The following is a 23,804-nucleotide window of genomic DNA, read 5'->3' on the forward strand; positions in this document are numbered from 1 at the left end:
GATCCTGAGGCCAGAGCAGCCAGACTGATGGCCTCACTACTCTGCCCCCTCTGCTTCCTCAAGGCTGACTCGCTCTTCAAGCCCAGCACAAATCAGCTCCTGCGGGAAGCCCGCCCCAGCCCTGCGCTGCTTGAAGACCCCTCCCTCCTCCACACCGCTGCAGCCACTTACCTTGGCTGGCTCTTCCTCATCCTTCAGGCCCAGCCGGACATCCCTCACCCCCTCTGCCACATCAGCTCCTGTTAAAGGCCCCCAGTCCCCCTCGCATGGTGTTACTTGCTCCCCATCTCCCTCCCCCAGCAGCTTGTATGCTCCACAACTCATGGGCTGCCTGTCTTATTCATCCCAGTATCCCCAGCATCTAGTGCTGCTCCTGGCACCAGCAGGTACTAATATGTGTCTGCTGAATGACCACCTGTTAGTATTTAATCAAATGCTGTCACGCACTATTTAAGTTCCTTGAGGGCAAAGGCCATGTCTCCCTTGGACGCGTGACCACATAACCCTCTTGTTTCTAGATGTGTGTGACCTAACCTAACGCTGAGGTTCCTGTGTGACACAGAGTTATGGTATTAGGGATGGGCCTCTTGCATTTCATCATAAAGGCGTCAAGATGCCTTGAAGAGGCTCCTGCCTGATGGGCTGAGACTCGATGCCCTCTAAGGGGAGACACGAGGGACTTCCCTGGCGGTCCAGTGGTTTGGACTCGGTGCTATCACTGGCATAGACCCGGGTTCAATCCCTGGTCGGGGAACTAAGATCCCACAAGCCATTCGGTGCGGCCAAAAAAAGATAATAAGGGGAGACACAAGGAGCTGGGCAGTGATGATACTAGGTGCGGCCCATCTGGTCCTTATAGGATGAGGCCTGGGGGCCTCGGGCAGCCCTCGTATCATCAGGTTAGGTCCACTGCCCCCTGTGCCACCTGGAGCTGCCAGTGCCGGGCAGCCCAGCGACCTGCACTCCACATTTGCTCCTCTTCTGATCTCCTTCCATCCTCAGCACCCTGCTTGGGCTCTCCAGCCTGTTCCTGTGCTACTGGGGCCACTGGAAATGTTTCTGCCAAACATGGATCACACAACGAGAAGGAACAGCACCGCTGGGGGCCAGGGTGGCAGAAGCCAGTCAGGACCAACTTGTTCACTGTCCCGCCCACCTGGAGAGCCCTCCCTCAGGAGAAAGCCTTATGGTTCTAGGGGTTTTAAAAATTAATTATTTTTTTTGGCTGCATTGGGTCTTTGTTGCTGCCCACGGGCTTTCTCTAGTTTTGGAGAGCGGGGGCTACTCTTCGTTGTGGTGTGCTGGCTTCTCATTGCGGTGGCTTCTCTTGTTGCGGAGCACAGGCTCTAGGCGCGCAGGCTTCAGTAGTAGTGGCACACGGGCTCAGTAGTTGTGGCTCATGGGCTCTACAGTGCAGGCTCAGGCTCAGTAGTTGTGGTGCACGGGCTTAGTTGCTCCGCGGCATGTGGGATCTTCCTGGACCAGGGCTCGAACCCATGTCCCCTGCATTGGCAGGTGGATTCTTAACCACTGCGCCACCAGGGAAGTCCCTGGTTTTTTTTTTGTTGTTGTTAAACAGCGAGCTCCCTGCACAGGGTTCTCAGAGCCTAGGAGGGATCTATGCACAGAGTGGGGACCCAGCAGACTTGCTGTTTTCCATTTCTCCCACTTTAGGGATCACGTGTCCAGTGCTGCTCTCAGGGGTGGGATGCCACAGGCACCCCAACTGCGGGATGCTCCCTTCTCATTCCTGAAAACTGTATTTCTTCAATCTTGTCTTCTACAGACTGAGCCTCCGGTCTCCTTTAAGATTTCCTCACAGCAGTGGTCTATCTCCTGCTACTTCTTGTCACTGTCATTTGTTTTCTGAGCCACTCAAAGAGGGTTTGGTAGTCTCCTGCTTCCTCTCTCTCTGTCTCTCTCTTTCCTACCCTAGCTGTGATCTTCCTGCCCTTTGGCTCAAAACTTTCCAGCATTTGTTCCAAATACCTGAGGTAGCACAAACCTCTATCAATTCAATCCCACAGTTCGGTGAGGTGGGGCACACCCAGTACAAGGCCAGGAGGCAGGCAAGAGGCTCACAGTCAAGTGCAGGAGACACACACACACACACACACACACACACACACACACACACACACGTAACTGGAATATAAAGCAGGAGAATTCAAAGTTCTCCCACCCAGGGGAGCCGGGTGGTCAAACAGAGCAGGTGACCACATGGGACACACCGTTTGTTGGCTCAGCACTGTGGTTGGCCCTCCTTGCTGGCCTGTGACCAGGTCATCAAGGCTGCCCTCAGCCCTGTGACCCCGGAGGGAGTGCATGCACAAGCGTGCAGAGGAAGGAGGGCTGCCGTCTGTTTGCCTGTTTCTCCTACAGTCTCTGACAAACCCTTGGGAAAGGGTACCTGTTATTGCTGACACAAACACACACACTGCTGATATCTTTGGTGACCTCTTGGCCATTTAAAGCTGCTCTTGACATTCACTTTAACCTGATTTCTCCAGGGAGAGTGGAAGAGAGTGAGGAAAGGACGTCTGTGTCACTTGCCTTTGTGTCGAGCACTGCTGTCCTTGCCCCATGGGTCTAGCCTGAATCCCTTGTGTGAATCTCGTGAGTGCATGCAAGGCAGGTTGTAACCAGCAGGTGGCACTCTACTCACAGGTGCCTGACCTCAAGCCCAGGAGATGGAGTTCAGGTTTAGATTCCGCTGAGGTTGACAGGGGTCCCCTTAGGATCCTGGCACGGAGCTAAGTGCTGCCCCGTCTGCCAGTATTTCTCAGAATAGACCGTGCATCAGAAACACTGGAGGACTTTCGTGAAAACACAGATCCCTGGGTCTCGTTCCCAGAGCTCCTGATTCAATGAGTTTGCAGTGGGTCCTGAGAATTCACATTTCTAACAAGTCCCCAGATGCGGCTGCCAGTCCTGATGACTCAAGGACCGAACTTTGAGAACTGCTGCTGTGCAGTATCCCATTTAATCATCCCACCCCTCTCTGGGCAGGCAGCATCCAGGTACCAGTGAAGAAGCTAAATTCCCGACAGGCCAAGCGACCTGGCCTAGGCCACAGAGCTGGAGAATGGGGAAGAGCCAACCAGCACGGGCTGCTCTGCCCTCTGCCTCAAGGGCACTGTGGCTGGGGTGGGTATGAGCCCCTCTCCTGCGAGGGCAGTAAGAGGAGAGAGCAGGGTAGGGCTAAGCAGGGTACTGAAAGGAGGCACGGGGCGCTGTTAGGCTGGCAGTCATTCCTGGTGTCCACAGTGTAGAAGCACTATTGCTTCTATTGAAATCTAGCCTCATAATACTGGCCAATGAGCACTCACACCGCGGATGCCGTGCTGCCGCCCTGACACCCCTCCCTTTTCAGGACCAAAGCTGTGGCTCCCCCAGCGGCTGACTGCGCTCAGCTGGGTCCTTTCCTGGACTGTCCTTTCCATGCAACTGCTTTTTTTTTTTTTTTTAATTTTATTTATTTTTTTATACAGCAGGTTCTTATTAGTTATCCATTTTATACATATTAGTGTATATACGTCGATCCCAATCTCCCAATCACACCACCACCCCCCATGCAGCTGCTCTTTCCACAAGAGAGCCAGCTCACCCAAGGTCATGCCTGATCCCTGGGGGTGGCCCACAGTCACTGACGGTCCCTTCTTCCAACTCAGGACAACTCTGAAGATGCCTCATAGCTCCAGGGCTCCCCAGGGCGGCCCAGCTTCTCCCTCTGTCCTGCCGCCTCCCCTCCTTACCCCGCAGGTGTGCATCCTGAAGGCTCTCCCCACACACGTCCTGCACACAAATCTCAGTCTCCCGGGAACCTATCCTGCCACAGCTTGTTATGTACCAGGCACTGTTCTGAGCATTTACTCATATTATTTCAAGGAACCCTCCCAACATCCCCAGGATGTAGGTATTTTTATTATCCCCAGTTTATGGATGAGAAAACAGAGGGAAAGGCTAAGTAACTTGCCCAAGGTCACAGAGCTAGCAAGCTGCACAGCCAGGATTCCTATGCAAGCTCTGAAGTGTTACACACACTGTCTTCTAGAACATTCCTGTGGTCTAGTCGCGAAGAAATTAAGCAAAGGAAACAGTTGAAGAAGATATATTCTGATTTGAGAGGGAAAAATAATCTCTACTATTCCCAATTCTTTTCCACAGGCCTCTCACTGGTGTCTCAACACGCAGCCCTGGTGCCTAATTTTAACTCAGTGGTTCTTATGGAGGTGGGGACCTTTGGCAATGTCTGGAGACATTTTTTTGTCAGACCTGGGGGCTCCTAAGGGCATTTAGCAGGTGGAGGTCACAATTACTACCAAATGTCCTACAACAAGCAAAGCCAGCCCAAAATGTCAGTAGTACTGAGGTTGAGAAACCCTGTAATCTGGCTTTAAAGCCTGGTCCCTCAGCTGCTTTTACTTTGAAGGACTCCCAGCGTGATGACTACTAGGGAGCAGGCTTTGGTGAAGGTGGTCAGAGATGTCTCAGCATGGGGGTGGAAAGAGGCTCTGGAAGGCACACCTCCTACTTGCACATCTGTCCAGTTAGTAGGCACATGCAGTGAAATCACAGAGGCACAAAACCACTCATCGCATCGACACTTGAAAGAACAGAAGGCTGGAAACTACCTAAGTGTCCATCCACTGGGAGCAGGTTAAATAAATAAGCTACAGTAAAGCCATACAATGGGACACGATGCAGCCAAAAAACAGAAAGAAGAAGTGTGTTTGTTTTTATTATTAGCGTGGAACTATCACCAAATATACTCTGAGAAGTGGGAAATAAAAAAACATGGATAGTTTATACATGGATAGTTAAACATGGATAGTATCTACCATTATATAAAAATGGAAGAAAGTATATACGGGCATTTGTGTTTAATGTATAGACTATTTCTGGAAAAATACATAAGATAATATCAATATCAACATACTGGAGGCCTCCAATGAAGAGAACTGAGAGTCTGGGAGAGAGGGGAGGAGGGGGATGCTTAGTTATTACTTATATATTTTTCTGTTTTTTAAATGTTATACTGTGTACATATATTATCTATTCAAAATTAAATAACTTTTTAGTAAAGTAGAAAAAAAAAAGTAATAAAATGGAGATGACGGTGAGCCCCCTGCTCCAAGAGGAAGAAAATACCTTGAACTGGATTCCAGGAGTGAGAGTGCCATGGGAAATCTTTACCCTCAGGCCAGCTGCTGCCCACTTGTACCCAGGCACTGTCAGGTGATGCTCAGAGAATCAGAAACTTGTTTCAGTAAGAGCCTGAGTAAAACAGAAGAATGACAGACCCACTATCAGTGGCTGAAGAAAATTCATAAATGAATGCCTAACAAAATCCCAAAGAAATACCATTAAAATTTGGGGCCCCAGGGTTCTTTCGTGATGACAAATAACTGACAAGGCTCAGGTCATTCCTCCTGTCCCCGTACAAACACTTCTAAGAGCCTCTGAGGATCCCGGCCCTTCTATTTAAAAGCTTCTCACATCATCAGCAACTCGCCTGGGTAAAGGAGCTGGGGCAGGGCCCCTTCCAGCCCTGGACCCCACCAATTCAAATGACCCCTTTCCTGGGGCAACCCTGGTACAGAGCCGGCAGACGCACTCCAAAACCCAACCTGCCCAGAGGGGGTTCAAACTGAGGGCCAATGCCACGGAGGGGACTTCCGCCAGCTTTACAAGGAGAAGGCTGGTGACCGCTGACACCAAAGTAGCCTCACAAGAGAAGACCACAACAGGAGGGCACAGGGGCCTCAGGGGCTGTGCTGGGGCAGCCGCTGGTCACCTGCCCTCCCACCTTCCCTCAAGCCATCTCCGCCCTCCCCTGTCCTCACTCACCTCTTTCAGAAGTTTCACTTGCTCACCACCCCCCATTCAGACCTCAGCATAGCCTCTATCCTTCAAGTCCTCAAGTCCTCAACTCTGACCCTCTGTTGACAGTGGTTCCTCTGTCTTGGTAAGTGGTGTTCAACAGGTTCCAGTGTTTGTCTCCCTGACTACAGTGCGAACACCCCAGGGGGAGGGAGTTATCCGTGTGTTTGTGTTTCCTCCTCTCCCCTTGGTACCGATACAGGGCTCAGTCTGCAGGGAGTAGTCACTCTCGGCCTTGTTGGCTCTCCTGAGGGGAGAGAAGGAAACTCACTTCCCCCCAGTTCCATCATGTTTGCTAAGTGCCAGACTACGTGAAAATTACTGAAGAGAAATGGTGTCTCTCATGTCCCTCCGGCCAGAATGCCACCCAGGAGCCCGAATGACCCTTTGATAAGCTAAGTCAACTGCTGTCACTCCCTGGCTACCCATCTCTCTCTGAATAGCACCTAGAGCCCTGACTCAGGCCCGGGAGGCTCTGCACCAACTGGGCCCTGCTCCTCCCCGGCCCCCTCTCCCACCGCTCTCCGGGGTCGAGGAGCCCACACCCTGCCTCAGAGCTCCTGTGCTGGCTCTTCCCTCTCCCTGGAATGCTTTTCCATGCAGCTGGTCCCATCGATGCACGCGGGGCCCTGCTCCAACAGCTCTCCTTCCCCACCCTTTCTAAAATGGCACCCTTTCAGTACCCAGCCCCTTTCACCTGCCCCTCCAGATCCGTTCGCTCACCACTTCTCCACCCTGCACAGGGCCCTGGGAGGCTGGCCGCTCTGCCTGCAGGGACAGGCCCCACACACCCTCTGGCTTCCGTTCAGCAGAGAACAGGCAGGATCCCGGAAGGTGGGAGGGGGCAGGAGGCCAGGCCATTAATCCCTGGACCGGCTCTCTCCTTGCAGGGTGGCTGCCGCCCACTGGCCCCTCAACGGCCACAGCCTCAGCTCTTAGCAGAAGGGTCTCACCTCGGCTTCTCTCCAGGTTCTAGTAACTGCTCCCTCCCCTCCCTGTCACTCACCCAGGTCTGGTACCTATGCTGTGCTCCCCTATACCTTGCCCACACCTTTGGAGGTGATCCCTTTATTAAACTTTCCTCAAATTACCCAGCTTGAATATACTGTGGCTTTTCTTTCAGGCCCCCAATTCACCACCCATTACATGCCTATGGTTTGTGAGCTGTCTGGCCCCCAGATAGACCAGAAGGTCAGAGAATACAGTGGCTTAGTTATCCTCTGCTGCATCCCAACGTCTGACTCGGCGCCTGCGCACAGTAGCTCAATAAGTATTTGTCGAATGAGTGAATGAAGAAGGGAGGGATTGAGGTCATCTGGAGAGAGGATGTAGAGGCTGGAAGGACAGGCAAGATTTTAGGAGGCGATGGGGAGGAAGAGCACAAATGAAGGCACAGGAGGCAGTGGTGATGAGGACGCCACCTCCCCTCAAGGCATAAAGACCTCTGTTTCTGTCCTTCTTAGCGCTTCACAGTCTGATGATTTTGGTCTTTGTTTTCTCTGTATGTCTTCCCACCAGAATGGATTCCCTGGGGGCAGGGGCCATGTCTGTCTCGTTCACTATGGTATCCTTAGAGCTTGGCACAGTTCCTGACATACATAGAAGGCACTAGATCCATACTTGTCAGATGAAGGAAAGATATATGAGTTATCCAAAAGAAATGGTGAATTGGCAGAGGACCTGGAAAGCCGGGTTGGGCAGTTTGGAAGTCGCGTGGAGAGCAGTAGGGATGAACTACAAGTCCTAGTGCGGGGCTGGGGGTCGGGGGACAAAGGCGGAGCTTATAGGAAGACGAGCCATTGTTACAGAGTCATTATTCATACACCACGCAAAACTCTTCAAGGAATGAATAACAGTGATTAGCAGCCTCACCGTCACGCTCTCCGTAACTGGTTCCTTTTCTACCTCCCTTCCCAGAGACCGTGTGGGTGTGCGGTGGAAGCCACTCTGCACACAGTAGTGTCAATGCCTTTGAGGAACAGAATCATGCGGTCTCGAAGCAAGAGTGTGACAGGTAAAAAGCATGGACTTGAGCAGGATGCCTGGGGGCAGGACCGCAGCTCTGCTCCTCAGCAGCCAAGCGGACTGAGGTGTTTCTGAACGCCTGGGTCTCCAGGTCCTCAACTGCAAGTGGGGACAGTAAGAACATTGAGGTAATTGTGAGGATTAAATGAGTCAGTATGTGTAAGACACTTAGAACAGTGACTGGCATGGGTTAAGTTCTCAATTAGTATTAGCTTGTGTATAATTTTAAAAACAACACAAAAGAAAAAAGAGAAGTCTGGCAATGGAATAACGTTGTTGTTTATAAGGCACAGGTACAGACGTTCTCATTAAATCCTCCTGATGAGGTATCATCACTATTCATTTTATGGAAACTGGTTTGGACGCTTAAGGATTTGCCCTAGATCTCAACAGCTGGTAGGCTGTGGTCGGGCCATAAGTACAAATGTCACCGAGTCCTGTTTTATTGAACCACATGCCTCTAAGTTGAGCGACTTCAGGATTCCACAAAAACAAAGCCCAGGAAAGCCAGTTCCTTTTACACTTGTCCCCCCACCCCCGGCCCCCTGCCCCCAAAGCCAGGCCACTTTGTTACTGGTGTTTCAGTTAAATGCACTCATCACCTTTTAACCGCCTCGTGGTTAGAAACAAAGGAAAGGGGCATCCTCATCCCCATGCCGGAGCTGGGAGGGACTGCTGTACACTTAGGAGATGTGAAAACCCAGTGCAATGTGTGGATCTTACTTTAATCCTGATTCAAACCAGCCAATTATTAAAAAATAAAAACATCTTTGAGACAACTGGAAAAATCCGAATATGAACTGGATACTAGGGGATGTTATAAAATCACTGTTCAGGGGCTTCCCTGGTGGCGCAGTGGTTGAGAATCTGCCTGCTAATGCAGGGGACACGGGTTCAAGCCCTGGTCTGGGAAGATCCCACATGCCGCGGAGCAACTAGGCCCGTGAGCCACAACTACTGAGCCTGCGCGTCTGGAGCTTGTGCTCCGCAACAAGAGAGGCCGCGATAGTGAGAGGCCCGCGCACCACGATGAAGAGTGGCCCCCGCTTGCCACAACTAGAGAAAGCCCTCACGCAGAAACGAAGACCCAACACAGCCAAAAATAAAAAATAAATAAATAAATAAATAAGCTGAGCTCTCTGAATTAAAAAAAAACAAAACACTGTTCATTTGTTAAGTGTGATATTGATATGGTGATTATGTTAAAAAAAGAAAGTCTTAATCAACCCACACAAATATGCCCTCCATACAAAAACCTAATTTTTGACAAAGGTACAAACATCCGTTCAATGGAAGAAGGGTAACTATTGATCAAGGGTGCTGGATCAATTCGACATCCTCAGGCAAAATAGTGAACTCAACCTAAACCCCAACCTTATAAAAAAATGTACTCAAGGGAATTCCCTGGTGGTCCTGGACTCCATGCTTCCACTGCAGGGGCCCGGGTTTGATCCCTGGTCAGGGAACTAAGATCCCTCAAGCAGCTCGGCCAAAAAAAACCAAACCAAACAAAAAAACCCCAAAAACCTTAAAAAAAAAGTACTCAAAATAGATCAAGGCCTAAAACATAAAACATACATCTATAAAAATATTAGAAAAAATACAGAAAAAGATCTGCAGGACGTAGGGCTCAACCCAAAAACACAATCCATAAAAGAAAAAATAAATTGGATTTCATCAAAATTAGAAACTACTGCTCTGCAAAAGATCCCTGTGAAGATAATGAAAAGACCAGCTTGTAGAGAAAGTATTTGCAAACCACATGTCTGACAAAGTTCTTGTATCTAGAATATATAAAGAAATCTAAAAACAAAGAAGCAATCCAGTTAGAAAATGGACAAAAGATTTAAATGGATAATTAACCAAAGAGGATACACAGACAGCAAAAAAGCACATGAAAAGAAGTTCAACATCTAGGGACTTCACTGGTGGCGCAATGGTTAAGAATTTGCCTGCCAGTGCAATGGACATGGGTTCCATCCCTGGCTGGGGAAGATCCCACATGCTGCAGAGCAGCTAAGCCCGTGCACCACAACTACTGAAGCCTGTGTGCTCTAGGGCCCATGCTCCGCAACGAGAAGCCACCACAATGAGAAGCCACTACAATGAGAAGCCCACGCACCTCATGGGAGAGTAGCCCCCGCTCGCTGCAATTAGAGAAAGCCCAACAAAAACCCAACACAGCCAAAAAAAAAAAAAAAAAGAAAAAAAGATGTTTAACATCTAGCCACTAGGGAAACGCAAATTAAGATCACAGTGAGTATTACCGCACACCTATCAGCATGGCTAAAATTTAAAAAAACGGTAACACCAAATGCTGGCGAAGATGTGGAGAAACTGGCTCACTCGTACACTGCTGGCAGGAACGCAAAATGATACAGCCACTCTGGAAAAGAGTTTCAGTTTCTTTTAAAATGAAACATACAGTTACCACAGGACCCAGCAGTTGCATTCTTGGGCATTTATTCCAGAGAAATGAAAACTTATGTTTACATAAAAACCTATACACAGATGTCTATAGCTGCTTTACTCTTAATAGCCCCAAACTGGAAACAGCCTAGATGTCCCTCCTTGTATGAATGGTTCAACAGACATGGTACATCCATACCTGGGATACTACTCAGCAATAAAAAGAAAGGAACTACTGACACACACAACCACCTGGATGGCTCTCACTCGCTTATGCTAAGTGAAAAAAGCCAACTTCAAAAGGTCACAAACTTTGATTCCATTTATATATTTTTTAAATAAAATTATAGAGATGGAGAACAGAGCAGTGGCTGCCGGGGGTAGGGATGGGGAAGAGGTGAGAGGTGGATGTGGTTATAAGGAGACAGCATGAAGGAACCTTGTGGTTATGGAAATGTTCTATATATATTTTAATTTTTATTGGAGTATAGTTGATTTACAATGTTGTTTGTTTTTTTAAATAAGTTTATTTTATCTGCTACATTGTTCTTTTTTAAAAATATTTTCTTTGTTTTTTTGACTGCGTCGGGTCTTAGTTGCAGCACATGGGATCTTTCATTGCGGTGTGGGCTCTTCGTCGTGGTGTGCAGGCTTCTCTCTAGTTGTGGTGTGCAGGCTCCAGGGCTCATGGGCTCTGTAGTTTGCGGCACGCAGGCTCTCTCATTGAGGCATGCGAGCTCAGTAGTTGTGGCGCGCGGGCTTAGTTGCCCTGCAGCATGTGTGATCCTAGTTCCCCGACCAGGGATCAAACCCGCATCCCCTGCATTGGAAGGCGGATTCTTAACCACTGGACCACCAGGGAAGTCCCTACAATGTTGTGTTAGTTTCTTCTGTAAAGTGAATCAGTTATACATATACATATATGCACTCTTTTTTAGATTCTTTTCCATATAGGTCATTACAGAGTAATGAGTAGAGTTCCCTGTGCTATACAGTAGGCCTTTATTAGTTACCTATTTTATATACAGTATAGTGTGTATATGTCTCAATCTCCCAATTTATCCCTCCCCCTCACAATGTTCTATATCTTGATTGTGAATCTACACATGACAAAATTGCATAGAACTACACACACACACACACACGAAATGGTGGAATCTGAATAAGCCCTGTGGATTGTACCAATGTCGTTTTCCTGGCTTTCATATTATACTACAGTTATTCAAGATGCTACCAATGAAGGAACTGGTGAAGGGTACATGGGACCTCCCTGAACATATTTTTTTTTTTTTCAACATCCTCAATCTATAATTACCTCAAAAAAAACTTTAAAAAGTCTATCAGATGCATAACAACATACTTACAGATTACATGACATAGCTCTTAGATTTGTTTTAAAATATACTCTAGGAATAAAAAATAAAAGAAAAAAAGTAGAAGAAATAGATGAAACAAAAGATGTTGATAAGTGTTGAAGTTGGGTGAAGAATACATAGGGAAAGTATATATACTTTCCTCTCTAGTTTTGTGTTTGCAGACTTCCCAAATAAAAAAAGTTTTAGACAGTTGAAAAAGGGTACTCTGTCCAACATAAGGGCTAAGCCTTACTTATTGGTATACAGCTTTACTCACTGCTATAACATTTGCATACAAATTAAGTTCAAAGCTTATAATTCTGTTTCATTTACAAAGTTTTTATTATGACCTTTTATTAAGAGCTCATAAATCACATGCTTAATCTGGCTCTGTTGACTACTTTTTCCCTCCATGATTCCCCCAAAGTTATAAAAAATAAAAACTTATAAATATCCATTGAGGATTATGCACAGTTTTTACACGATAGTCAGGTCAATGTTTCAGGTTGTCCGACCATCTCCCAGTGTCTCATGCAGAACAGAATTACAGCAGCAAGGCCTCTGAAATCTCAACAGCAGAAAGGGCAATTCTTTTCCAAATCCCACCTCATCCCTTAGTGTTACAGCACTCAACAGGTGCTTGTTTGGGATAGTAGCAGGAGGAATTGCTGGGATGACTGCTCCCGGAAGTGGGTGAGAACAGCAAGCCGGGAAAGTTTCAGCCCTGCATCTGCCATGGCTCAAACCTGGAACTATATTTAAACTTAACAGGCCAAGAACCACCAAGAGCCAAATGGCAAGTTCAGAGGGGGTCAGCACAGGCCCGATCTGACTACTTTCAACTGGAAGAGTTTCAGGTCACTACAAACCGGAAAAACTCTTATTTGGTCCAGAGCTGGGGAATCCGATTTTCTCACTCAGTATCCTCTCTTCAGTTGCTGACGAGCAGCACTTTCCTTCCAGCCAGCGGGATGAAATGCTTAGAGAACAGTGAGGCCAGAGGAACATGGAGCCTGCTGTCAAGTCACCAGGTTTTTCGAGTTTTCAAATTCACCAAGAGGACAGAAGGTTAAGAGATGACTGTGGAAGCCGAGTATCAGGAGAGCTCAGCATGGACCTTAGGACACTAACCCAGGATCTCCTCCCTTACCCTGTGTTAACCTCCAGGTGTCACTGGCATTTCTCTTCCTCCAACTTGGTTTTAAAACCTCTTCCTTTGGAGAACAGTCAAAAGGTATCAGCTTGCCCAGCATCTTTCTTTTTTGGTTTGTAGGTGACATCAAGGATAAAGAGGCAAAGAGGGTGGACAGATTCAGACCTGCAGGCTCTTCTTGGCCCACTTCGGCCATAAGGTGGGCACATGGCCTTCCATCCACGCCAACTTCCAGCAGACCGAACAGGTTTCTCAGCTTTCAGAACATAAGGCTAAGCCCGGCCTTCAAAATCTCATCCCCGCCACCTCCCACCCCCAGCAAATCCTTTTCCTACTGCATAAAACCAGTGATTCCTCCATCAAATCACAGCGTAATATATCCACTGATGTAGGCTCTTGTCAAAGAAAATCTCTTTTCCCAGGATGGGGCAGAACTTGGTTGTTCCCAAGCACACGCTCCACAGAGGGACAGTAAATGATAAACCCCTCAGGAGAGGGCGCTGCCCTGCTTTAGGGAGCTTTCATCAGATGCTGATGAGAGTCAGTACTGCCTTTCATTCTACTCCACACGCATCTGCTTATGCCTCCTGACTCCTGCCGGCCCCAGATCAAGGCTGTGATGGGTGGGCCTCCTGTTTCCAACATGTTAAAGGAGGGAAAGTCACCTTCGATCAGCCCGACAGGGCACGTGGAGCCCAGGTGAGGTGAGAAGTAAGGTGGTTCTAGGACGATAAAATAGGTGCCACAAATTGTCAGTCAATAAAAGGGGTCAAGATATCCTGAAACACAAACTAAGCAAACAGTCTTTCTGGCAGTGAGCAAAGTAGGCAAAGAGCCCTTTCTTTCCTGCCACCTTCCCTGGTCTCCCAGGTTTCAAGGAATCAAGTTCCATGATTATAAACGAAGTCACTGGCTGCTCCTGTGCCCCACGGTATGGCCCGGTTGATTTAAAAAGCCTCATTGTTACCATCGTATCTTCATCAACCCAAACATCCAGTGAAAACAGGTAATCTTAATAGAGAGTTTGCTATTAAAATCATGCCCGGTCACACCCTAGAGCCTCAGCTCGACCCCGAGGCAGCCACCCTCTTCTTCCCTCGAGTGGCTTTAACTCCCCCAGGAGGGTGGCATCCACGTCTCTCTACAAGGCAGGCTTCCTTCTCAGCTCACGAGAGGGACCTAGAAAGAAGAGGAATCCATGGAGCCCGCCTGGTGGGGGCCCCAGCTGCTCTCCTTCTTGCAGGGGAACAACTGCTGGGCTGTGAGGGTTGGTCCCTGGGCTGCAGGATGCTCAACCTCCATGCAACAAAAGGTACATGCGGGAGATGAGGACGGAGAGGAAAGGGGAAAATATTCCCCTCTCACCAGAGTAGCTCTCCCCAAGGTTCAGAACCACTGGTGAGCCTCTCTTTTCTGCCAAGGAGCAAAGAAGACCACCTCGGTCGGCCAGGGAGGCCTCTCTGCACCCTGGCCTCCAACTCACTTCTTCCTGCGGATCTTGGGTTTCTTCACAGGCCGCAGATAGGGGTTATCGATGATGTTCTCCTCCCCGTTCCGGCTCCCCGACAAGGAAGGGTTCTGCTGCAGGACAGAGGTGTTCTCCTTCTCAGCTCCAGAATCATCCTTTGAGCAAAAGCCGAAATAAAGCAAAATACCAAATGGCATAAGGAAAGAGATCATGCCCACGGTAAGAACTACTGTTAGCATCCCTTCCATTGAGAAATTAGAAGCCCAAGCACCACCTTTTGGCTAATGTGCCTCTCTCTGCCCCAGACGAAAGGAGGCCAGGCAGCGGCTGCTATCAGAGGAAGGCGAGAGCACCAGCTTTGACACAGTGGAGCACAGAACACCAGACCCTGAACCTCTTCAGAAGGCAGGAACAGGAGTTAGAAGGAACAGAGAGCTGGGAGGGGCAGAGTCAGGGGCTACAATTTAGACGCTCCAGGGAGGAAGCCCAGCCTGTGCGGAGACAAAGAAAAAGAGAAGTGGCTCCCGATGCCCTGCAGGACTGAGAGGTACAGGACTGAAACAGATCATGTGCATAGGGCACCCCCTGGACCAAAGCTCATGTAAATCGTAATCGATTTTCCTGCATATTCTCAAATATCTGGTACTTGCAACATATCCCAGCAGAGGCCAGACGCTGCTCAAGCCCCGAGAGCTCCCATGAAGGCAAAGCAGCACATGCAGGCACCAACACAGAGCATCCTCCAAAATCTCCGTCAGCAGCCCGTGGATCAGGCCTTTTGCTGTTCGTTTTTTGAGGAAAGTGATTTTGGAGAAAAGCTTATAAGTTTGAATATATTCAATATGAGCTCAGTTAAAGATTTTTTAAAAATCACAATGGGATGTAGACATAGAAAACAGTAATATGTTGAAGTTTTACAAACGGCTTCTGGAAATATGGGTGATTGATTCTCCTTTCCTTTTTTACACTCTCTTCTATTTTCCAAGTTCTTTAAAATGAGCAGAAGCTGCAGGCGAAGGGGGTAAAAATCACACGAAGCAGCGCAGGCCCAAGGGGCTGTAAGGGACCAGAAGCAGCTGGTTGGGCTGCGCCCCCTGGTGACAGGCCAACGGTTCTGTCACTGGGATTCCCGTTCTGTAACTTGAGGCAAAAGAGGACTTGACCTTAACCAGGAGATTATGCTGTCAGAAGACAGCGGGACAGTGGACAGATGGCAGGGTCTCCCATAGGGACCACTGGCCTAGGACGGCGGCGCCAGTCTGGGCTCAATGACACTGAAGAAAGCATGACTCTGAGGTTCGGCTGCGTGCCCTCTCACTGTCCATCAGCCCTGTTCTCCCCAGAGACCCAGTTCATTCAGGGCCCCTGTGCCTTCCCTCTCCAACACCCAGTCCGGTGGCACTAGAGTCATTCTGGACCTCCTGGAGGCTCCCTTGAAAGCGAGTACCCCAAGATCAGCCTGGCTGGCTCGTGTCAGACTAGGTGCCGGACACAATGTCTGACCACACCCAGACCTGCCTTGGATACTGCGCTCTGACCTTTCTGAAGTTCTTAATGGCTCGGTTTAGTAGCTCACCCCTACCTCCCTCCTCTCATCTCTCTACAGGAAACGCCCGACCTTCAAAGTTACTGGAAGTTCAACTGTGCCTTAAGTGTTTCCTGAGATGATTAGGGTGGAGGGGACCCAGTCAGGGGTGCCCTGGGATCACTGCTGGAGGCTCCCCCCACTCAGCTTGCTATGCCTCATGAGGCCAGGACTTGGGGCACGAGTCATGGGACAACAGGATTCTCTTCTCCCAAGGAGAGCTTCTGGAAATGCCACTTTCTTTGCTGTCTTTGGGGACAGGCAGCCTTGAGATGGGGAGGGACAGGAGGAGTAGACAAAAGAAGTAAAGTACTAAAACGACTGAGATTTGTAAAAAAAAAGGTGGGAGTAGAAAGGTCTGTCAGGAGCGACCTGGGCCTGGAAAGGCCAGACTCAGGGCATGCGTGCACGCCCCTCATGCACCCGCCTCATGTACCCCATGCGCCCTGGGTGACTGCATCCAGCCTCACAGCTTCTACCACCACTTCCACGGCAGCATCCCCCACTTGAACCTCCCCAGCCCTCACCTCTCCCTTGACCTCCAGGCCTGCACGGCCAGTCGCTCAACCACCTGCCATCTCCACCTGGCGGTCAAGCAGGCATCTCGAATTCAACATGCCTAAAACTGAACCCCGAGCACAAACAGCTTCTCCCACTGTCTTCCCGTCCTGTCCTCCCAGCTGTCCAAGCCCAAAACTCTGCAGTCACTCCTGCTTTCTTTCTTTCTCTGGCATCCCACAGCCAATCTGCTGGGAAAACTTCTTGGCGTTATCTTCCAAATACAGGCAGAATCTGACCACTTCCACTATCTCTACCGCGACCCCCCTGGTACGACCCACTAGTGTCTCTTACCCGGATGGACAACGGCCTCCTAACTGGCCTCCCGCCACAGTCCCTCCTCTGCCTGCCCCATTCTCACCAGCACAGCCAGGGCTCCTTGGAGAAGTTCAGACCTGCCTCTCCTCTGCTCCACACCCTCCCAGGACTCCCACTTCATCCAATGAAAAGACAGTTCTTAAAACTGCTCACAAGGCCCCGCCTGATCTGACCTCTCCCTCCCCTCCCCCGGCCCCACCTTCCTCAGTCACACCTCCACTCTCCTTTGTGCTATTCCCCAGGGCCTTTGCACTGGCTGTTCCCTTTCCAGGACACTCTTCCCCAGATATCCACATGGCTCGCTCCCTCACCTCCTTTAAGACTCTGCTCAGACGTCACCTTGTGATGTGTACCCCGAGCACCCTATTTAAAACTGAAACCTCCACCCTTTACCCTGGACCCTCCCCTACTCAGTTTCCCCCCCGTAGCACTTTCATCTTTAACATACTATATAATGATGTATTTACGTATTACGTCTATGGTCATTCCCCCACTGCCAACACACAGGCTCCCGAGATGCAGCTGTTGTCTTTGTTCTGGTCACTGATGTGTCCCAAGCACCCACAACAGTATCCGGTACTTACCAGGTACTAAACAAATACTTGCTGAGTAAATGAATGGTACAATGTTCAGAAAAGAGTAAAAGCTGAGACACTGGGATTGCCTGCAGAAGTTCAAATGTATGAGAAAATAATCCTCTGATACACCAATTTAAAATGAATAGCCCTGGGACTTCCCTGGCGGTCCAGTGGTTAAAACTCTGCGTTTCCACTGCCGGGGGCGCAGGTTTGATCCTTGGTCAGGGAACTAAGATCCTGCATGCTGCGCAGTGTGGCCAAAAAATAAATAAATTAATTAATTAAATGAATAGCCCCTTCATGTTCCTAGATGGAGTAACCAGAACCAAGTTAAACAAAGTAACTACCTAGCAACAGTCCTTGACAGCTGTGACCTTGATAGATAAAAGAACAATTTAAAACACCAGTTACTGAACTTACCGTAACAATGTCTGTAAATGCTAAAGACAGAAAACCACCTAAACATCCACAGGGGACTGGCTCGCTGAATCCACACAATGGAGCAGGAGGAAGCTATGGGAGGGACGAGGCAGCTCCTCACATACAGCGAGCAACGACCACCGAGAGCGCCACAAAGAAAGCAAGCGAGGGGAAAGGACTGTTGGTGCTTAAAATAACAACGAGAAAACATCTCTAGAAGGATTCACAAGAGACTGGTGACACTGGTTGCTTCGGAGGAGGGAAAATGGACGACAGGGAACAAGGACAGGTGAAAGACTGTCACGATACATCTTTCCGTACATTCTGAGTCTTAAACATATGATTGTATTTGCCAGTCCAACGAAATAACAAGCCCAACTGACTGTCATAAACTGTTGCTGGAATCCTTTTCTTGAAGTCTTTTTATTTACTTATTTTGTACAGAAGAGCACATGGTCATACAGCAGGGGCAGGGGGGCAGTGGGTGCCATGAGCTGCCATGTGCCAGGCACCTGATATGGATGAGCTCATTTTATCTCAGGCTCCTCACTTCCCCTTGAGGTAGGTGTTCCTACTCCTATTTGTATTTGTGAGGAAACAGACTCAGATGCTGGGTCATGCAGCCAAAGTCACTTAGCTGGAAAGTACCCTGGTCTGGATCTGAGGCCAGGTCAGTCTGACTCCAAGGCTCAGGTCTTTCTACTCTTTGCTGTCTGGCTTGGCCTCTGGGTATCCAGGAGTCCTCAGGCAGTTCCTGGCATCCTTTCAGCCTCGGTTCACTCACCGCCATGACCTCACCTATGTCATTACATTACCCGGAGTTTTAGATAACACATCTGCAAGCCCTTTAGCTGCTTTGTACTTATAAAGGGACGGTGATGTTTGTTTAGAAGACTCTGCCTTCTCACAAGGTGAACCTCATCTTAGTCCGTGACACAATCACCATATCTCAGACCAAATTAACTGAGTCCAGAACAGAAGTGTAGAATAACAAAGCTCCTCTGCTCTATGTAGAGCCATGGGCTCCCAGCCCTAATTCTGAAAGGAATAATTCAACATTAAAGAAATGTGTGTTCAGGCAAGGGAAACCTTCAGCAAATACTCGAGTCAGCACTGGCACTCTCCACCTGCATCCTGGGGCCTCACACCTCAGAGAACACGAGGACCCCTCAGTCCAGCTACAACCACTGGGCCATCCCTTGCTTAAAAGCCAGGGCCAACCTTAAAAGATGGATGAATGTGGTAACCTGACTCTTAGGGTCCTGTAAGCTTTAAAGGCATTAGAGCTTCAGCAGGCCTGTGACTCTACTTGGCACTTTCTCCCCTGATGCATGAACAAGAGTGGGTCTTATCCTCTTACTTGCCGAGTACAATACATCGTAACCAGAAAAGAACACCCACAAGTTTCGACGAGCACACCTCCCCCCGCCGACCTTTGTCTCTGTGCCCACACGTTTTATCTCCTATCCTGGCTCTGAAATGTCCACAATAAGGCTAACCCCTCCTTTTGGGCACTAGATCCCATGCCCTCTCCCTTACCAAAGATCATCATTCCAAAATGTTTCTTTCCCTCCTGCATCAACTTTACCAGATCATTTTCATCAGCATACAAACATCCTGTTATTTCTTTTATCTTAAAAAACAAATGAGGGCCATCCCTGGCGGTCCGGTGGTTAGGACTCCACGTTTCCACCGTGGGGGGTCCACGTTCGATCCCTGGTTGGGGAACTAAGATCCCGCAAGCTGCAAGGTGCGGCTAAAAAAAATCAATATATAAAATTTAAAAATAAAAATAAAAAACAAAACACCTCTCTGACCTCCTTAATTCTTCCCCTTTAGTTACCGCTCCATTTTCTCTCCTTCCCTTCACAGCAGAATTCCTTGAAACCATGGTCTACATTAATGGAACTTTCTGTGATGATTTAACTGTTCATATCTGCGCTGCCCAGTAGGGTAGCCACGAGCCACAGGTGGCCACTGAAATGTGGCTGGTGTGACCAAGGAACTGAATTTTTTTGTTTTATTTAATTTACATCAATTTAGACTTAAACAGCCACAAGTGGCTACTGGCCACTGTAACGGACAACACAAGTCCACACTCACCGACTCCAGTTCCTCTCTTCTCTTTCTCTTTGAATTCACTTGCTCTCATTCTTCTTGAAATTGCCATTGTCAAGGTCACAAACTACATTCCCGTTGCCAAATCTAACGGGCAACATCTCAGTCCTCACATGACTGGAACTAACTGCAGCTTCAGACACAGCTGATCACTCTCTTCTCCCTGAAACACCTTCTTCCCTTGGCCTCCGGGACGCCGCAGCCCCCCGCCCCCGCACCCCCAACCCCGGTTCTGCCACCTTTCCCGCTGTGCCTTCTCCATCTCCTTGGCCGGTTCCTCATATCCTCACCCTCTGAACAGCGCAGAGCCCCAGGGCTCAGTCCTGGCACCTCTTCTCTATTTTATCCTCACTCACCCACTAGGCACTCACCTGGTCTGTGGTTTAAACACTATCTACACGCCGAGGACTCCCAGGTTTGCATCTCCTGAGCCCAAGAGCTCCTTGAACTCCAATACGCCTATGCACCTTCCTACCTGACCCCACCACCTGTATGTCTAATAAGCACCTCAAACTTACCTCGTGTAAACCTCTACTCCTGGCTTCCCCCCTACACCTGTTCCACCCAACTGTCTCACCTGTCTTGGCTGAGGGCACTTCCATCTTGCCTGCTGTTCAGGAAAAAACCCTTGCATTTATCTTTGACTCTCTTTCTCTCACATCCACTCCATCAGTCACTTCTGCTCCGAAAATAATCTAGAATCTGACCAAATAATCTACCTGTGTCTTCACCTCTACCACCATCTCTCAGCTTCTTGCACCAGCCTCCCGACCGGTCTGCTTCTGCCCTCACCCTCTGTAGTCCACCCTCGACCCAGCAACCTCTCCGATCCTGAGACCCTCCTCTGCTCAGCACGTCCAGGGGCTCCCATCACACTGACAAAAAGCCCAAGTGCTTAGGTACCGTTAAGACCTGACTTTCCCAGGAGCTCTCTGACCTCGTCCCCTGCTGTCCTCCCCACTTTTGCTCATGCCACCCTGGCCACCCTGATGGCCTCGCCGTTCCTCAGCACTACAGCGCCCACCTCAGGGCCTTCGCATGTGCTGTTCCCTCTGTGGGGAATGCTCTACTCCCAGATACGTGCGAGCCTTGTTCCCCTCAGGTCTTTACTCACCTGTCACCGTCTCAGTCACCCAATCTAATACCACATCCCCCAGGCCCATACCTACTCCCATCTCCTAATTTCTCACTTTTCCTTAGCTGCATGAGGGCAGGACATTTTGTCTATTTTGCCTCCTGCTAATTCCCTAGCACCTGGTACCTGCCTGACTCTGGCAGGTGCTCATTCAATATTTGTTGAATGAATGAATGGATCCCCAGGACACAGACTTATCCCTCGAGCTAGAGATCGTGTCGCAACTGGATCACCGTGGGCCCATCATGCAAGTCCCTAACATGGGGCCAGAGACCTGAGGTAGGTCCTGTCCAATCCCCAGGGTGATAGGCAGAGAGCAGCACGGGCTACGGCGGGGGTATGCTGAAGCGGGCAGAAGGCAGGACCCACCGTGTTGATGTGAAGAGGGAGGTTCTCTGTGTCTGTCTGCTCATCCTGCTCCGAGGAATCCGTCTCCTCCATTTGTTGCATCTCCAGCTCAGACGGAAGAAGAGCGGTCAGGTAGGGGATGGTGAAAGGCCTGGCAGCAATCACTGGGGGATTGGAAGAGAGGCCGAGAGCCTTATGACAGATCAGCGAGCAGCACCGAATGACAGTGATGGCTAACACGCGCGAGCACTTACCACAGGCCAGGCAGTGTCCTACAGGCGTTACATGTTATCTTTAATTCTCGCCTCCTCCCTATTAAGTAAGTACAATTATCAACCCCATTTTACAGATGGGGAACCTAAGGCCCGGAGAGGTTACGTGACCTCCTCAAGCACACCGGAAGTGGTGGAGTGGGATTTGAACTCAGGCAATGTGACTTCACAGCCTACTTTTACCAAGTACCACTAAAATCAGAGAGAACTGGGGCTGAATCCTAGCAAAGCATCAGCTTAGTGTTCTTATACCCAAGGTCAGTTAACTCCCCAGCCTCATTACTAGAGCAGGGATATGGATCCCTTTACCTGAAGGACTCAAGTCCCGATGGCGGACTTGAGAACTCTCTGCATGGAAGTATATCCACTGAGCTAGAGGGCACTTCAGGTAAATGAGTGACCCAATTGCTCCAAAAAGCACTGAGGCTGAGTAGGAGAAATCACTGGTTAAATAAATAAATAAATAAATAAATAAATAAATAAATAAATAAATAGAAAGAAAGTCTCTGTGCATACTTCCATGGTAGAATGTCATTATCAGGAGACACTCGAAGATTATTTTTAACGTGGCTCAGATGTGGGGTCCTGCAGACAGAAAGAGCTGGGTTTGAATGCTATCTACTCTCCGTGTGACCTTGGGCAAATTATTTCATTTCTCTTCTCTATAAGCCTTGGCTCCTGGAATGGTGGAAGTAACAGTTCCTAACTCAGAGGCTCACTCAAGGAGTTCATGAGATAACGGAGGGAAAGTGAGTAGCACAGTGTCTGGACTTATTAACTTAGCTGCTGTGGTTCCGGGGCGAGGCACACAGCGAGAATCCAACAGGAGCTTGCTGACTGAATGAATCATCTAAACCAATCTCCCTCACTCCCCTTTGGAAACACTGAGGCCTGTGGAGAGGAAGGAACTTGGTCACATGATGAAATGATAGTGCTGAGATGAGGAATTATATGGTAGCCCTGTGAGAGGACGTCGTGAAGGCAAAGCCTGGCAGAGGTTCTTTAACTGCCCTGCCCCCTGACACCAGGGTCCTTCTACCACCAGGGCTGCCCCTTCTGCTAAATGAGCCTCTCTGATGCCTGGGGCTCAGTCACCCTCGAGGTAACCTCAACTCAATGCACTTCAAGTGCCCAATCCCAACAGAGGCCATTACTGTTTTGGAGTCATCAGTTAGGGACAGGCCCTTAAGACCTAGAAAAAGGAGCCAGAAATGAAGAACAAGTTCCACCCAAGACAAGGACAAAGCTTATTCGTTTCTTCCAACGACACTGAGAGAGAGGGAAGATGGGGCGATGATCTCAGAGGACAAGCCAGGGTCCACAGAGGGAAGACACTCACAGGGAAACGTGCTGACGTCATCTTTGAAAAGACTCTGGGTCTCGCCGGTCTTGGCCATAAAACGGGTGAGTGCCCGCTCCACGTCTCGTCTCTGGGATGCGGCCTTCTCCCGCAGGACCTGATAGTCTGACACGGGCTCACGGTACGTCTAAAGGGAGAACAGCAAAGACACTAGAGAAATACCAATGACTACACTGCTCTCCTCGGGTTCCTGCCTTGCTGTTGCTCTGTCCTCCCATCCTTTAAATGACCCCTACCGTCACTGAGAGCAGAGATCCCCAAGGGCGGTGGAAGGGCAGAAAGAAACAATATAACTATGATTAACATTTACTTTGAATCTTAAAAGTTAAGAAACATACAGACATTTACATTTACGTGATTGATCCCGGGCCTTCATTTAGCTCCAGCGACAGCTGGACTCAGGCATAAGAGACACATCCTGAAGGGAGAGTGGGAATTGCACCCTCACACACCTGCCAGGGAAGCCCTGCCGGAGACCACCCAGGGGCCCTCAGTGTAACATGACAACAGAATTTTCTGACATGTTTAAAATCTTCCCAAGATGAAGAATTTAACAGGATTCTGAATACACTGGTTCAAAACATGAAAATGCAAGATCTTACAATTATTTTTAAGACAATTGCTTGACATTTAAAAAGTTGGAAATTTAATAGGAAAATTTTAACATAAGTCTTCAAATAATTGGTAGATGAGAATGAAACAAATTAGTTTTATGATTTATTAAGGGCAGCCTAAGATCCCACCTATCTTTGTACTGTACCTTTTTCAACTATGAGAGCTGTTAAAGTATCAAAATAAACTGAACTTAGAACCAGACCT

At 48.9% G+C, this 23,804-nt stretch overlaps 2 protein-coding genes and 1 long non-coding RNA gene across 12 annotated transcripts in view; 2 read left to right on the forward strand and 1 right to left on the reverse strand.

Moving 5' to 3' along the window:
• LOC309638614 (uncharacterized protein C6orf132) overlaps nt 1-9,068 on the forward strand; it is a 43,914-nt gene extending 34,846 nt beyond the window's left edge. For 2 of the 8 annotated variants that reach the window (XM_082414774.1, XM_082414779.1), the window contains exon 6: nt 7,007-9,068. In XM_082414774.1, coding sequence (XP_082270900.1) covers nt 7,007-7,046 — 40 coding nt within the window. In that variant the 3' untranslated portion in view covers nt 7,047-9,068. Of the gene's footprint in view, nt 6,974-7,006 lie in introns of those variants that run through there. The other 6 variants (XM_082414773.1, XM_082414778.1, XM_082414776.1 and 3 more) reach the window with 4 other exon arrangements.
• Nucleotides 3,452-23,804, reverse strand: part of TAF8 (TATA-box binding protein associated factor 8) — a 27,451-nt gene continuing 7,098 nt past the window's right edge. The window contains exons 6-9 of one of the 3 annotated variants that reach the window (XM_082414796.1): nt 22,965-23,112; nt 21,375-21,517; nt 14,309-14,448; nt 10,302-13,547 (exon numbers count right to left, since the gene is read on the reverse strand). In XM_082414796.1, the coding sequence (XP_082270922.1) occupies nt 13,487-13,547; nt 14,309-14,448; nt 21,375-21,517; nt 22,965-23,112 (492 nt within the window). In that variant the 3' untranslated portion in view covers nt 10,302-13,486. Of the gene's footprint in view, nt 5,278-10,301; nt 14,005-14,308; nt 14,449-21,374; nt 21,518-22,964; nt 23,113-23,804 lie in introns of those variants that run through there. The other 2 variants (XM_082414797.1, XM_082414798.1) reach the window with 2 other exon arrangements.
• Nucleotides 14,415-15,189, forward strand: LOC309638626. Its single transcript, XR_014251220.1, has 2 exons — nt 14,415-14,512; nt 14,599-15,189. It is a non-coding gene; the product is annotated as an uncharacterized lncRNA (long non-coding RNA).

Source organism: Balaenoptera physalus (assembly GCF_965194825.1).
Source record: "Balaenoptera physalus genome assembly, chromosome: 11".
NCBI lineage: Eukaryota > Metazoa > Chordata > Mammalia > Artiodactyla > Balaenopteridae > Balaenoptera > Balaenoptera physalus.